Source organism: Trachurus japonicus, chromosome 21, assembly GCF_045865225.1.
Source record: "Trachurus japonicus isolate A0001 chromosome 21, Traja_1.0".
In the NCBI taxonomy this organism is placed as follows: Eukaryota; Metazoa; Chordata; class Actinopteri; order Carangiformes; family Carangidae; genus Trachurus; species Trachurus japonicus.
In genome coordinates, this window is record NC_140927.1 from 15,740,787 (window position 1) to 15,753,203 (window position 12,417).

The window sequence follows — 12,417 nt, forward strand, 5'->3', positions numbered from 1 at the left end:
TGAGATAATCCTGCTTTATTACCAGACCTTGTCTTGAAGATAGCCCTTGTGTTAACGTTGGGTTTTTGGACTGTGACACTGTTAGAACCTATTTCTTACTTAACTTGTGTGAAAAGCATCTTTGATACTAAATGTATTTGTCTTTTTGTTGGGATTTGTTGAAATCTGATCTTGAAACTAAGCAAATAAAATCCACTAAGTGGTAAAACTTGTAATGTCAACAACACAATGGGGAGGGGTCTTCAGACAGAACAAATCTAGTTAACTTGGGACACGTAATGATTGTATGAGGTCAGTCAGCAGTGCTTAGCATCCTCAATGTGTCCTGCCAGCTAACCTCAGATGTGACACCCTCCCCTATTGAATCAGTCCAGTATCGTGAACATCATGAATGAAACCACTGTGCATCTGGAGAACCTCTGGATGGTCTCCGGAGCTCTGCATGCTGACGTCAGCCTCTCGTGCGTAATGTGGTCTCCACCCTGTCAGCAGATCAGATTTCATACTAATGCAAGTCGAAGATCTTCAGAGGGAATACATATTGTCTGACTGTGACTGTTTTTATCATCAAATTGTAGTTTTATTGTTGAGTGCTGGGGGATCTGGGGTCATTTCGAGAGATAGTTCTCAGTCTGGAGGTCTCCACAATGTTTTAAATCAAACACCTTCAGATAGCCTGGAGGCAAAAATCTGTACTTGCTTAAAGTTTGGGCCGAAGGATATCTGTCTGTGGAGAAATGTTGGATACAAAAACTAGACAGAAACAGCACAGCAAAACTTGTTTGTTTTTTTCAAATATAGATCCAATTAAATAAAATACCCAAGACCTTAATAACTGTCTTATTTGTTGTGTTGACCCCAGAAAGACAAGCAACCACTCTGTGATTCAAATACATTTCAAATAACTTTTATATGTCTCCATTTTATTCAGCTGTGTTACTTTCAGGGTCTTGGTGTTGTGTGTGCTATCTAAATGTGATGGCTTACTGGGTACTTACGCAGAAAGGACACATTAAGTAATATTATTAGTTACACATGTGCTTTTCCTGTCATGCGAGGTCAAAATGTCATCTGAGGAAAAAAAGTAAAGCAGAACAGGATGGGGTAGTTTTTAGCAATTAAACAGTGAGCTAATTTAATCATGACCACATCACAGCTTGCACATCCACAAGCTCTTTAATAAGACGAGTAGTCTGGCTAACCTCAAATGTCAAGTCCTTCGTCATGTTCACTGGATCACCAAACCCTTACCATCCTGTAAGTTGACAAGGTTGAAGATGCTGAGTCACAGCAGACATATTGACTAATCAAACACAGGTGTAACTCATAACAATTATCATGACTAATTAGCTGTGAGTTGTCGTTTTGCCCCTTTTCAGGTAGCTATGAAAAATATTACCATAGTTGGTTAAACTTGGGTAGTATAAACATCTGGTGACACTGGAGTGGCCCTATAATCAATAAATCAATACATAATACAAGAAATGAACCCATTGGGCAAACAAACACCACGATGCTTTTAGTTACGAGGGATCTGAGCCCGGGGTCTCATGCTGAGGGGTCTCCCGCTCGGGGCCCCTAAGGGGGTGGGTGGGAGGGAGGGAGGGTCTCCATTGACTGAAGTTTGTTGTGTGTTACAATGGACTCAAAGTACCACAATGCAACACAGAAAATTTCTCCCCTGGTTACGGCTTTGGGAGCTACGCCCCGAGAAGAAGTGGAGGGCTTGTCCCTGAAAGAGCTCATTGTAGGCAGCAGGGAGGGATGAGAGTGTGTGCAGCCGCGGTGTGTGCGGTGTCACAGTGTGTGCGTGTGTGTGTGTGCGTGACTGAGTGAGTGAGTGAGTGAGAGAGAGAGAGAGAGAGAGGGAGAGAGAGAGGACCCCCTCCTCCTTAACTGGCTGGTCAGCAGCAGTGGAAGGATTAGGAAAGCCAGCTCCGCTCACTCACCGTTAACAGGCGGCGGCGGCGGAGGAGGAGGGCAAGAGTTGAAGAAACAAGCGTGAATCATGCTCGTCGTCATTACTACCAACTGGGAGTGGAGCCGAAATTGTGCAAGATACGGATAACAGCGAGGAGAGGTCCGTGCGGATCCACTTTAAGTTTCCAGGTCTCCCCCTTTTTTCCCCCTCTCCCCTGCCTTGAAAATGCCTCACCAGGGGCTCCACTGCTGCCGCTGCCGCCACCACCACCACCACCGCTGCTGCCGCTGCCGCTGCTGCTCGGACCCGTCGCACTACGCTGCCTGCCTCACATGTGCTTTATTTTGAAAGAAGTGACCAGGGATCAAACCTGTCTGAGCTAAACTAAAAAAAAAAAAACGTGCGGATATTTTTTTTATTTTCATTTTTTTGTGGACGTGCGGGGGATTTTCTCTCGAGTGGTCGTGGTTGGTGGAGGTAAAAGAAGAAGGAAAAAAAAAAGTTGTAGCCTAGTTGGTGGTCCAAGAAGAAGCAAACATGGGGAACGCAGGGAGCATGGACCAGCACACTGATCTGAGAGGACACAACATGCCTCTGAAACTGCCCATGCCGGAATCAGGGGAACTGGAGGAAAGATTTGCAATCGTACTGGTAAGAGATAGAGAGTGGAAAGAAAAAAAAGAGTCGTGTCTTCCCTTTGTTCCCTCCATGCTTGAGTGTCCTGGGACGAGACAGCTGTGTGTAGGTTGCTCCTCTGTTTGTCCAGCACGCCTGATCCCCCTCTTTGTTGTTCAGGGGGAAAAAAGGAGTATCTCGACCCCCTCAAACACAAAAAAGTTTGTGTAGGTAGGCTACATGAGATCTGCATCAGTCATCTGCCATCATGGTGATGATCCTAAAAATCTAACTAATGATACCTATACTTACTTTCCATCCAGTTTAAATACATTAAATATTACCTTTTGTGATCCTTTAACAGAAAAGATGTAGTAGTCCTCTCATTTAGCCGCCTCAGTCAGTGCTCATGTAAATTTCCATGCACAGTCTAATCAGACACCTTAGGTCATGAAATGGCAGTTTATTGCTTTTATAGCCTGTTTCAACTCTTGTATCCAGCTACTATCCTACTACTGAAGCTCAGAGTGGCCATGTCCTTTTAACACCCTGTCACACCATAAAGTCAGTGTCAACAATTCATAATACCTGGGAGTGTAGCTACACAGTCTGAGCATGGCCAGTGGTGATGAGGGATCCTCCAGTCTTTAAAGTAAAGTATCAGGTTGATTAATAGTGTTGAAACAAGCGTACATGTTAAGATCATGTTATGATGAATAACTCATTTGACTTGTCACATGTTAGACACTTGTATCAAAGCCATGTCATCTGGTATGTGGGTAGCTGATATGTTTGTACAAGACTTGAGTCCTAAAGCGTTATTTATCATGTGCAATTGCCCCATAAAGTATTACTATGTAGGTCATTGTTATGAATGACAAAAAAACCCCACTTTTTTGCTGATCGGGAGGATTTCCAGGACACAGCTCCCCAAAAGGACTGCATAGAAGAACAGTGAAGTTAGGGTGAAATTTGAGAGCTGGCAAAATGTGGGTCAAACGTGATTGTCGCCCGGCCTGCTGCTCTCATAAATGTTATCTGCTCAGGAGAAGGAATTTGACTGGTTCTTTCAGCTGCGTGATTGTAAACTTGTCTCGACAGCACAAGAAAGTTGTTAAATCTTCTATATTGTCATTGAGCAAGATGTACTTTTTATGTTAATGTTTGCATCACTGATCTTTTAGGAAAAAATGGATTAAGGTTAAGTGGGATTGAAATCATTGGGTGTTACAGAGTTGTGTTGGGAGTGATTGTTGCTTGTCAGACACTGATGAATCTCATTTGGTGCTGGAGGCAGCAGACTTTGGCGTTGTTTGGAGGTTTGACGTCACCCCGCTGAAGGATTTGGGCCCTCTTCTTAATCACGTCTGCTGTTCGTATCACATACTTCCTGCAACTTCCAAAGCACAAAAGACTATTCTCCCTCTTCAGGAACTCTAAATGTCAGGGATCAGAAAGTAATTAGGATCCATAAGTTTGGTTTACAAAACTAATCCTCATTATGCTTTCACAAATTTGAAAAAGTCTACCTGTCCAACTGGAGGATTTTGTGGGCTGGCTGTTAGAAAAGCCGATCCCTGTAGCTTGTCAGGTACTCCCCCGCTCCCTCCCTTGAACCTCCCTGTTGCCAGCATGATGCCTCAGCTCTTGGTGGGATGGAAGCCCTCCAGCATTAGAAGAATTTAGTGCTATAATCACAGCATTTAGTGTTATTTACTGCCATTTAAACCCTAATGTGTCTCAGTCGTGCCTGATGGCAGTTGGCTCCATTGATTGCCTGAGTGAGTGGCACTGTGTGACTCTGATTACCTCACTTCAGTTTGAATGGCACATAATGAGGGTGATACCTCTCTGTCAGCTTTGCATCCCAACATATCAGTATCATCATTATCAGGAAAGATGGATCAAGATTAAAAATGTACCTCTGATCAACAGCTGCTTTCACATACTCCAATATATCTCTGAATGATAAACTTTCCTCTGTCAAATGAATGCACCCAATCTGCTTTAATCTGCCCTCTTTTTAATAAATCATATTGAATATTAATGAACAGATTTTTTTGTAAAATTCTCTATATTTTGGAAATAGTGCAAAACTTACAGACGGACTGCCCTTACCTTATCGCTGCGGGTGCTAGGTCTTTTGACTCGTAGACCTCCAAATAATATTATCCAGTGTTGGATGTTTGTGGTTTTGATACTCACTTTTAAATAGTGGTTTTGTACTCTGCACAGTCATGTCATATTCAGTGAAGGGTTAGGGTTGGTTGATTTATCTTGGTATTTGGTACATAATGAAGATTTTGCTTTAGTTAAACCTGACTCTTCACTTAATTTTATAGCTTCAACCCCTTCAACGAGGTTGTAACTGTGTGTCTGGCGTCATAACAGCAGTTGCTTACTTTGCATATCAGTGTTTCAGTTGGTTTGGCTTTTAAACTAGTAACAACAACACACACAGGGATCTGGCTCTGTATGACTGTAGAACCACTCTCTGGAAAAAAAAAAATATCAGGGTTTACTGCTGGCTTAGTCTGCGTTTTCTGCTAAAAGAAAAGCTCCCATTGAAGTCTCTGTCTCATGAATCCCTGGAGCCAGGGACTGATCTTGGAAATAGACTAATTGTAATGCAAGGCCTCTGCCATGATAAGAGAGGCTAATTCACATGTGACCTTGGCTGAGAAGTGAGGTGGAGATTAAACCCAAATATTCATTGTTTAAAGCACTGAAGTGGGCTGGGGGGTGGTGTAGATTTCTTAACGGGCGTAAACAGGAATTCATTCACTCTTTTTCCATAAGCACTTTGCCGTGTGTGTTAAAGGATTTCTCATTGCTTTGATTGTTTTCTTGTGAATGTTGCTGGTTGTAGTTTTGGCTCAGCAGTCACTCTTGGAGGCATTTTTGCAAGTCTGCACCTCTCCTCTGTGGTTGCCATAGTTTTACTGACACAAGTCCACAAGCAGAAGATGGGTTGCACATGAAGATGAGTTCGTATTAGGACAACCCTCCTGATGTTTACTCTGCACAGCTCAGTGCTGATACTCCAGTGAGTCTACTTAATGGCCGGTCATATCAACATCCCGTTAGATCAATTTACTCTGCACTTATTGCCTAATCAATCCAACCTTGTACCATTTCTCCAACCATTAGAGGGTATAAGTAAAGCTTCAATGTGGCATTTTCGTCTCTTGGTCTATAAGGGCACACTGGCTGAAAGCATGCGAAATGACTGCAATCAATCTCTGTGAGTCACATGTAGAGCGTGAGTCGGTCTATATGCTTCACACTGAACCACAGGAAATTGACTGTGTCCAACAGGAATGCAGCTCAGGCCTCATTCCGGCTCCTCTGCCTCGGCTAACCACAGACTTGACAACAAATTAAAACGCACACCCATCCAGGATATACCATCCACTTCAGTTTCAGGGCCGTGGATTTGTTGGACATCATCACTGCTGACATGGGGGCAGAGAAGTTAACAGCCATTACTTGCTGAAATGCCATATGGAGGCTATAGGTTAAGCTGTTGTTGTAGCTGCTCTTCTCAATAGTCTGGCCAGATTACATCTAAGCTGCTTTGTTTAGAGGCTGCCGAAGTGCCACTAGCTGCTGTTATTTGTGCTGTGAGGCACTGCAATCTGAAATCTACTCCCCAGATTAATCACATGAGCGGCCTTCACGTTCAGCTGAAGTCTAATTTGTCAGACACAGGTCCAGGTTGTTTTACCTGCACGCTGGTTCAACCTGAATCCTTTCCCAGAAGACTTAAACAAACTGATCAGACTTTTTAACATGATCAAAGTTGTATTTAAAGCTGCACTTATCACGGGTGTGATATGCTCAATAGGAAATTATTACCATAGTGATGAACCCAGTAAATAAGTCTGCAGTTCCTCTGAATTCGATCAAAGCTACTTGTTTTGATTTCATGACCTGCAACTTAAGCTGTTTCGTTTCAGTCTTACCACTCTGATCAATCTTGTTTCCAGCAGCTGTAATTCAACATTTATACACCCATACTAATTACAATAGAAAAGGTTTCATCCTGCAGAGTACGGAGACATTAAGAGTCTGTGCTAATGTTCATATCTATGGACGTTTGAGCACTTTGCAAAGACACACATCTATATGTCAACGGGCAAAGACTGTACATGTACCTGCTGTGTGTACATGCCATCTACTTGTGTGAATACAGTGACCTGTTAACCGCTCACACTCCTACACCCAGGATGTGACTAATCTTGCCCTGCTAGTTTTTTTTTCTCCATGTTGACTCTTCTTCATTAAAAAGTAGAACAATAGGTATTGTCTGAGCAGCAGAGGGTGAACAGTGGCTGAATCCCGTGCAGCAGGCCTGGGGAACAGATCCGCTCTTTATTCTGTGGAGAGCCCGAGACGGAGCCTGGCACTGGACCCAGACCCGGTAGGCTGCAAAAGACCACCACACATACTCAAATATGTGTGTGTGTGTGTGTGTACATGCTTGCATATGTGCACGTGTGTTTTCCTGCTGTGCCCAGGACGGTCACCAACCAATTAGCCGTAACAGAGCTGAGCATGAAATGCTGGTGGAGCGTGGAGCAGTGTGCTGGCCTTCGCAGGCTCTCGGAGGGGTGCTGCAGTGTTAAGTCATGACGACGTTCTGCTCAAAACCCCGAAGCGGAGCCTGGAGGCATCTTGCCTGGCTGACGGGAGGGTCAGCAGATTATGTAGGAGCAGGTCTTTTGGGTGATTGCAGGCGCTGCTGAGTCGAAACCACTGGGGCTTCAGTCACTATTGTTGTTCTCTGTTCAGTTTTGACATCCGCACACTTTGGGGTGGTTTGATTTTTCAGTGCTGTGTGGGTGGCAGAGGCTGCTTAGATTTCTGGCCAAACTTTACCACTACAATGTGGGTTTTGAACACAGTCACACCTGATTATAACAGTTCCTGATGTTTGATCAGGATTAACAGCGTCACAGGAGTTTGGCATAAACACCTCTTGCTTAACAATACTAAAACGTTGTGTTGAATGCCAACCATTTGATGATCTTAAGGATTGACAAACTTGCCAGTTTTTAACATTGTTCGGATGTTGGCAAGTTTGTCCTTGGCCATGAATCTCTTTGCTGTAGGTCTTCCTGTGTAGGGAGCAGGTGCATGATAGTGTAGTCTGGAAAAGGCCAGCCCGGTCCTTTCATGTCAACACAGTCAGTTGCCAGTGTTGTCCAACAGAACCGGTCCAAGGTCTGCACAAGAGAACGGGGGTGTTACAGCTCCGTGGGGAAGTACATTATGGTCACAGTCTGTCCAGGCTCCAAAGTGGCAGCTGCGCTTTAAAGTGAGTCTGGCTAAAGCGCTGCACGAGGAGTGGGTGCTCTTTGTTGTAAGCCGTTAGAAATTAGTGAACGCTCATGGAAGTTCATAAGATCCTTCAAATGTCTGTGTCATTTTGACAAATTGGTTTTGTTGTGGCTTCAGGGTCGGCTTTATCTCGTGACATTGATGTTGTTGTCATTCCCTTTTTTTATGAGCCTTGAGCTTTGAGCTGTGTTTACAGTTTGATTTTAGGCCGAATTGCAGAGTCATCATCATCATGGTTGCTTAAAGATTGTATCTGAAGTGCATTTTAACATAGCTCAAGCTGATGAAAGGGCTGTACAAAGGATATTAAGGCATAAAGTAAAAGTCAAAAACACAAAGAGACATAAAACAATAAACCCTCAAGTTAATTATGCAGTGTTTTTGGAACTGCATAATGTGACGTCTCTAAAGGTGACTGATGGTTTGGAGTTGACCATGTTTGAACTCTTTACAACCTTTTCAATACTCTTCTTCATAATGTGCATTTTCATACTTTGACTGTTGAGAAACTCTGCAGAAAACTTTAACATAATCTCAAAGCTTTTCTTTCTGAGTTGTTATGCCATGCAGTAGTTGCCAGAGTCAAAAAGGCAGGTTTTGTTGGGTAGATACTTGCAGAGTTGATATCTACAGAGCAGAACAGCGAGGTCCTGTTGCATTTGAATGTGCTCTCAGAGTTTGATATCAAACCCATCACAGCTGCAGACGGGACAGCAGGCTGTTGTATCAGGTTTTATTGGACTGAAGATGTGCTTCTCGCTCAGGGCCTTCCACATGAATCAGATGAGTGGACCAGCCATAGTCCATTGTCTATAGGTTTAGATTGAGTATTTAAGTAAAACTCAAAACTATATCCTCTAGAAAAACAAGCTCATCAGTCACAACACCAAAAAAAAATGAATAGACCAATTAGTCAGTGAGTGAATAGACTGTAAGCGTATGTTTTTATTTCTGACATATTTGATTGAGACTCGTCAGATGGTTGACACTTCACGAGCTGTCCGGCGATCTGCTTTCTGTCTTTTTATTTGTTGCCATAAACGCAGTGATGTGATGAGTGATCCTGAGTGATTTCATGTGTTATCAAGCTGAAACAGAGAATACTCCCGCACACTGTCTGCACTTGCAAAAGGTGATGAATTTATAAAGAACACACAACGTTTTCTTAAGAACACAGCTTGTACCTTCATCAGGTGAGACGACCTGATGAAGGTCTGAAGACCGAAAGTGTAGACAGTGTGCAGGAGTATTTTCTGTTTCAGTTTGTCGGCCGTTGGTCTTCTCCTATGCACCTATCCATTTGTTGTAAAAGTTGTGCGTGAGTTTTGCTTGCTTTATGAGTTATTAAGTTGCCAGCGAGCCTCTCTTCACTGGGTGATCCAGAAACAGCAAATTTATGGGTCTGTGTTACAGTGGTAATTGTCATTCTGTCAGAGATGGTGACAGAGATGCCAAAACTTTCCCAGGAGCTCAGATAAAGCAAAGAAGAAGCGAAGCCTGTCAGAGTCAGTAAAGTGTTAAAAGCTGCTCGCCACAACATGCAAGAGCTTGATATCTCCAAACAGCAGTAAAGCTCGCCGTTTGTCGTATCAGCAAAAACAAACAGAAAGCATACAGATTTCAGTGTGTGTGCCTGTTACTAGTGCACATGTTTGATAATAAGCCAGGAAAAATCTCTTTATCACTTTAATAAGTCATTCATTATGTCATGCTGCATTGGATTTTTTTTATTGTAATGCCTGTTTGTGAGCATTTGCATCCTTAAAGCTATAGTGCGTAACTTCTGTTGATGCCTGGAGGAATTCTACGTAATCACAAGAATCGTTTGATCTGTTGCAGCGCCTGCGGTAACGCCTCAGCGGTGGTGCTCCAGGTGCAGCGGCGGTCTTTCCTGATTCTTCACGGTGTAGAAACCTGAGCTTGCCCAGCACACTTTGCCGGTCTTTGTCATAACACGAAGCTTTGCTACAAAAATCTAACAGTATCTGTCAGTGGCGCATTCACACACTTTCCATCTAGTCGTTCCACTAACTCACGAAAACGCACTGACTTTTCGCTGAGAGAAGACGCCGCAAACATTGGTCGCGCCACAACGTTCAATGTTACTTTACACACAAGTAATAGCAACACATCCTACTCATAGCAGCAGTAAAGCATCATCCGTGCGTGCCCTCAGTCTGATTTCTGCTTTCTGGGCTCTCCACCCAGGAAAACACCAATGTAAACGTCTAATACATCGATCACTTTCTTTCTTTGGTTGTTTTCCTTCTGCTGAACGACCAGGCTTTTTTCCACTTCTGAACCTTGTCTCGGGCGCTTGTTTCTACCTTGCCAGCAGACTCACAGCTCCTGCTCCCCGTCCCATCCTGTCCGGATGTTGCCGGCGACGACGTTAAACTCAAAACAACTGAAAAATACTGCAAGAAATTTGCGGAGCTGATCGGCTCAATCAGTGTTGTGTTATCTCATCTAGCAATGGCTTGGATGCAACGGACATTAAACAGACATGGCAAAGTTATGCACCATAGCTTTAAGATTCATGAATTTCTTTTTCCACCCACATTCTCCTGTTCAGAAACTTTAGGGCGGAAAGGTTTCAGTTTGTTTTTCCTCTTCTTTTAACATATTGAAGAGGCAGTTGTTTGGTTGTGGTGTCAGAGCAGAAAAAGGAGATATGTTGCATCACAGCAGCAATTCCAGTGTGATGAGGCTAGAATAGATCTGATTATATTCTCAAGGACACAGTGTTGTACTCCTCAAAAAAAGGCAAAGAAGGATTAATTTGTCACATTTCCAAAAGGTGACAAAATCGTTAAAAGGAGACCTTGTAAACACAACTTGCGTATATAAACTATTGGGTAATAACTTTGCAGATGAGTGTGTTGGTCTGTAGTCAGAGCCGATAGATTAAAAGCACTGCAGGATTATACTTAACAGCGGTATTAAATTAGTCAGCCTCCTTCTCTGGGAGCTCTAAGATTTCCCGCTCATCCCACTACCTCCCACTGAAACTCATGTCGAAACTTTTTCTGTAGGTGTTGTCCTCAAACATTATATAACGAAAGGTCAAGTAAACCAATAGTTTCATCCTATAACCCGCTGCATTTACAATTCCCAGAGCCATTGTTTGTGCTTCGGATAAACAACCCTTCTGACTCATATTCTTTGTGTCGTGGAGCTGGAGCTGGAGCTGGATCGGGACCCCACCTCCGTCCAGACACTTTCACAACCTCGCAACATCTGGCCTGGCAAGAGCTCCTTCGTGTTCATGTATCACTTATTTTATTTGGACAACTTCCTATTACTCCAAACTATGTCCATAATGTTTCCGGTATTTGGATAACGTCCAGCATGAGAGGCATTCTGTGTCAAGCCAAAGTGATTTTACCCACCTCAGAAAAAACATTGCACTAGACTTTTATTTTTATTATTTTTCAATGTGCTGTATATTTTACCCACAACACATCCGAGGAAGTGTTATAGATTTTTAAATGTCCTCTCCTGAGGTTTATTGAACTACAGATATGAGACGGAGAAGCTTGGCTCTTCACTCAATTTCAAGCTTGTGCGCAGAGAGGAAGTTGAATGTGATTCCTCCCACTTGCAGCTGCTGTATTCTGTGTATTGCAGTCGATTTAACGGTGTCATTAATCACATACACAGTGTGGTGTATGGCATTACTTTCAGGCCGTTTCAGAAAGTAGCTTGATGACAGTAGGGATACAAGAATAGCTGGTACAGACTGATGAGCTTGTAGCAGTGGATGTTAGGCTCCTTAAAGCCGCGCAGATGGCCAATCTAAGATTACAGGGCCATCGCCAAAGAGTTAAATGAAAAGAATTTCACAGGAAAAGCGCCTGTGAGGGGGGTAAGAAACAAAAAAGGCCGGGGCTCCAACATCTGAACCCAGCATTTGGTGGAGAGGCATTCCAGCGAACAGCTCCGCAAACATAAACACTACTGTCTTGATGGAGCAGGCTGCTGAGCAGGGGTAGGGGGTCCTGGGGATTACAAAGATAATCTGAGGACAGACAGGGGACACCTGTGCCCCCAGAGAATGCCGAGGATTACGGATCCACGCTGCGCTAATGAAGGGAGGACAGCACAAGTTTGCATTGCACATACCTCAGGGCTGTCTTTCCTCCTTTCTTCCGTATCAGTCACTACCTCCACTGTAAGTTTTGACTCTTCTAGGTCTGAGCTGCAGGGCTCCCCCACTTCCCTGCTGGATAAACCAGAAGAGAGGAGTAAATGGAACGTGACATTTATATGCAGTTGTGCAATCTGTCACGTATTTTGTACACCTTTTTGGAGGTGGTTTACCGTTGAGAGAGTAGCCTGCAGCGCTAACCTCATATCTGTGGTAATGCCCTGTAAACATAAAGCCCCACAGTGACTGATGAGGCAAGTATGGAGAAGGAGAGAGAGAACAGCATCTAGTCATTTCCGCAGTATTGAGCAATTCGCAAAAATTTGTTATGACTAGTCGTCAATATGCGATACAGTCAGAGGTTTTATCTTGTTGTGGCATGTAATGT

At 43.5% G+C, this 12,417-nt stretch overlaps 1 protein-coding gene across 12 annotated transcripts in view; it reads left to right on the plus strand.

Annotated features, from left to right (window-relative positions):
- Nucleotides 1-1,710: 1,710 nt before the first annotated feature.
- Nucleotides 1,711-12,417, plus strand: part of fmnl2a (formin-like 2a) — a 51,767-nt gene continuing 41,060 nt past the window's right edge. For 10 of the 12 annotated variants that reach the window (XR_015034589.1, XM_085764731.1, XM_085764727.1 and 7 more), the window contains exon 1: nucleotides 1,757-2,572. Coding sequence is in view for 11 of the 12 variants with exons in the window: in XM_085764731.1 (XP_085620857.1) it covers nucleotides 2,459-2,572 (114 nt within the window). In the remaining variant the exon portion in view is untranslated. Of the gene's footprint in view, nucleotides 2,573-12,417 lie in introns of all 12 variants that reach the window. The other 2 variants (XM_085764729.1, XM_085764734.1) reach the window with 2 other exon arrangements.